The 3641-nt window shown below is 55.7% G+C and overlaps 1 protein-coding gene across 1 annotated transcript in view; it reads right to left on the bottom strand.

Annotated features, from left to right (window-relative positions):
* Positions 1–3641, bottom strand: part of APCDD1L (adenomatosis polyposis coli down-regulated 1-like) — a 17106-nt gene that overhangs the window by 4350 nt on the left and 9115 nt on the right. The window contains exon 2 of the mRNA XM_014956038.1: positions 406–535. Coding sequence (XP_014811524.1) covers positions 406–535 — 130 coding nt within the window. The remainder of the gene's footprint in view (positions 1–405; positions 536–3641) is intronic.

Raw genomic sequence — 3641 nt, 5'->3', positions numbered from 1 at the left:
CCTGGGGGGGGGGGGAGGCAGATGTGAGCCCCCTGCGGCGCCTGGCGGGGGCTTTGCGGGGTGAAACCCCTCCCGGGGTGCGGGGGAGCCGGGGCGGGAGCAGCATCGCGGGGAAGAGCCTCCCGCACCAGTGGCCGCACGTGGCACCCGCTCCCGAAACGTGCAGGGTCCCGGGCTTCGGGCCCGCCCCCGGGAGGAGTGCGGGGGGGGATGAAGGCTGAGCCGGGTGGGAAGGGGCAGGGGGGCTCCAAGAGGGGTGCGGGGGCACCTCGGCCTTTCCCCGGCGGGGCGGGGGGCGTGGGGAGGGGGCGATGGCGCGGCCCCTCTCTGCGTGGCCTTGGGGGGGGAGCTGCGGGGGGTCCGCGGGGTTTGGGTACCCTTCCGGAGGGTTTGGGGGTGCCTTACCCGGTGGAGACCCATCGTCCCTCCAGGCGCGGGGGCAGCCGCGCCGCGATCCCGCCGCCGTCCCGCAGGTGGCGGAGCTGCTGCCGGCACCGCGGCTCCCAGCGCAGCGGCGGCTCCGCGGCCGCGCAGGCTGCGGGGAGGGAGAGAGAGAGGGAGAGAAGGGGGTGTCATTGCCGCGGGGCAGCGCGGAGGGTGCTCCCCCCCACCCCACACCCCCCCGCCTCGGGGGCTCTGCCGGGGCCGGCCCCGGCTGCGGAGGGTTCCGCGCCCCGCGCTTCCCCGCGGAGAGGCGCGGAGCCGGGCGGGGGCTGCGGGGCCCGGCGGGCACCTACGGCACCGCTCGGGCCGCCAAGTGCCTCCCTCGGGGGCTTCGGTGGGACAGAAAGCTCTTTAATCGGCATCGCCCCAAAACTGCCCGGCTGCTCTAAGCGGGGGGGGGTCAGAGCAGGGCACCCCGAAGGGCTCGCTGCGCACAGGACCACAGCTACGGACACAGGTCTTCTACTGTTCTCCAACCTGAGTCTCATCTGAACCCAACTGTTTTTTAGATGAAATCTTCAAATAGAACTGAGCACTCTTTGTTCGTGCTCCCTCTCTCAGGCTATTGTTGCTGCAGGGACTGGAAGGGGAGTTACAGCCTGGGAACCTCAGACTTGCCTGTCGCCCGCCATAAGGACAGTAATTCTGTCACTTACCTCATTTCCCATAACAACGGATGTTATTGGCTTAGGGAATGTGTGAACACTCAGCTAAATCCTGAAGACCTTTGCATGCACGCACATATATGTACATATATTCCTATATATTACTCACTCTTTACTTAAGTAAACTTCTGTTGCACTCGTCGTGACTTTGCTGCAGTCAGAGCGGTGGGATTTGCCTCTTTATAACAGCACAAAATGGGTTCCCAGTGCGGCTCCTCCCGCCCTCCCCGTGTTCTGCTCTGGCACGGCCCCGGGTCTGGGGGACGGGGTCCCTCAGACGGACCCTCTGGCCCAGCCGGGGTTTACGAGCCCAGCCGGGGTCCCTCGCTCCAGCCGTACTTTGCAATTTGCCTCGTAGTGTGCTGCAAGTTTTCAAGCCAACTTTTATTCACCACGCACCGATGGCTGGGACACAGTTTGCCTTCTGTCCTGCCTGTCGGCTGGAAGACAGACCCAACACGCTATCTGTTACCGTCCCACAGAGTGCAGATGCAGACTGTTAGCACAGCCTGTGCCTTGGTCAAGGAGATCCAGATGCAGAGTCACATCTGCTCCTCAGTCCCTGTGAGCACGGACATGCTCCCGTATAACCTGAACCACCCTGGGATCCTCACGGGGAGATCTCCCTTCACTGGGAGAGAAACCCAACTCATCCCCTGCGCCAGCCAGAAGGGACAGCCGAGCTGGTGACGGGCCCGGGCCTGGTTGGAGGGTGCCACCAGCTTCTTAACACAAGAGTTTGCGGATGAGGCGAGCACATAGGGATCTGCTGGAAGCCATGGGCAAGGCTCAAGCTGCTGAGCAATGTCAGCAAAATTCCCTGGCTCACAAGCTCAGGAAATAAGACAAATATAAACATTCTAGGGGAGATTCACAGCTGGGATCTACCAGAGAGGCTCCCCCGATTCCCACAGCCAATTTATTCTGACAGGAGCCTCTCATCCCTGGCATCAACACATCCTACCCACGCAGGGTTAAACCCTCTTACACATCCCCAGCATCCAAGTTTGCCACAAATACAAGCCCCAGACCAAGCCAAATGGGAACTGGGTAATTAGATGTCTGCTCTGCAAGTCAGAGGCTCCTGACCATGTGGCAAAGCAGAGAGGTTTCCACTCCAGTAGTATGTTATTACTACTCTAGTAATGTATAACTTAAGCCTTGCATCCGATGCACAAATCTGGAGTCACTTCTCTATGGCCCTGCCATTCCCAAAGGCTTTGCAGTCACCAGTAACAGGGTCCCTGAAATGTATGTGTGTAGATTGAAGCACAAAACCCTGAAACTACCACAAAGGGAATGAACACACGGGGAGTGACACCCTGGTGAAGCAGGAGAGCAGTAAGGGAAGCAGCCTCCCTACCCAATGCCCAGGGAAACCGGCCCTGGATTTCGGTTACCTCACCGTGCACTGGAGTGCATGAACCAGCTGGAAAGGCACATTATTAGAGTTACGTGCTCTTTTTGGAGCAGACTCACAATTGTACTGTTTTTATCATCTTTAACGGCTGGACGTGGTGAGCAAGGGCAGCCAGCTCCTTCACCACTGCCTGCACTAGTGCCTCCTAAAAAGCAGTTGCTATAAGTCCTCATATGGAAAGGGGAAAATACAAACCCCATTGCTCTTAGTTAAACCTTTAATTGGGAGTTGCAGCGTCCATACAGGCTGCCCCATGGGTCCCCAATTAGTAGAGCCCATTAGGAGTCAGGGCTCTGCATCCCCATCCCAGTTCTGCCACAAACCTGGTCCGTGCTCTGTGGCCTCAGGCAGATTTATTCCCATGGGCTCCTTTTACTCCTCTTTTTTTTTTTTTTTTCTCAGCTGCCAAATGTGCCAAGCTTCACCTGATGGACCTATCAAGAGGCCTAATTACTGCCAAAGCTTTTGGAGAGCCTTCATTGCAAGGACAAGCTGAACTGAATTACACTTAAACATGAAATCATTATCCTAGAAAACACAGTAAACTAAAAAATACTTGTATTTGTGTTAGAGGTAATGGACTATAATGGCCAAATTTGCTCTTGCTCATAACCACGGAAAGACTCTAGAGGTGTCGGTGTAGTCCATGGCTACACCAAAACAGCAGCCCAGAGTACAGCCCCTTCCCAGCTCCCTAACTGCCTCCCAGCCTGTTTATTGCCGCAGAAGCTTCAATATTTGACTAAACCCTTATTGCTACTTTTGGCAGAAACACTAAAAGTCTACATTGTTTGAGAGCACAGACACTTTGGCAATGCAATCGCTACATTTTGACACATCCAATAGAAAAGGGAATTTTTATAATCAGGATGAGACGGCATGGGAAAAAAAAAAAAAAAAAAAAACCCCCAAAATAAAAATATTTAACTTTTTTTTTTTAAGTGGCGAGCCCCGGGGGAACATATGACACAACCATCTCCTTCCTCCTGTTCCTTCTGCATCATCTTGTACAACACAAGCCTTGTGGGAGGACCTCTGAGAGGAATTTGCCACAGGTGCTAGTAAAACTAACCGCATTTTTCTTGCAGCTTCATAGCCATCTGCCGCATTGC

Source organism: Calidris pugnax, unplaced genomic scaffold (genome assembly GCF_001431845.1).
Source record: "Calidris pugnax isolate Ruff unplaced genomic scaffold, ASM143184v1 scaffold50, whole genome shotgun sequence".
Taxonomy (NCBI): domain Eukaryota; kingdom Metazoa; phylum Chordata; class Aves; order Charadriiformes; family Scolopacidae; genus Calidris; species Calidris pugnax.
The sequence above is the reverse complement of the archived record's forward strand: the minus strand, read 5'-3'. Positions and strand labels throughout refer to the sequence as shown.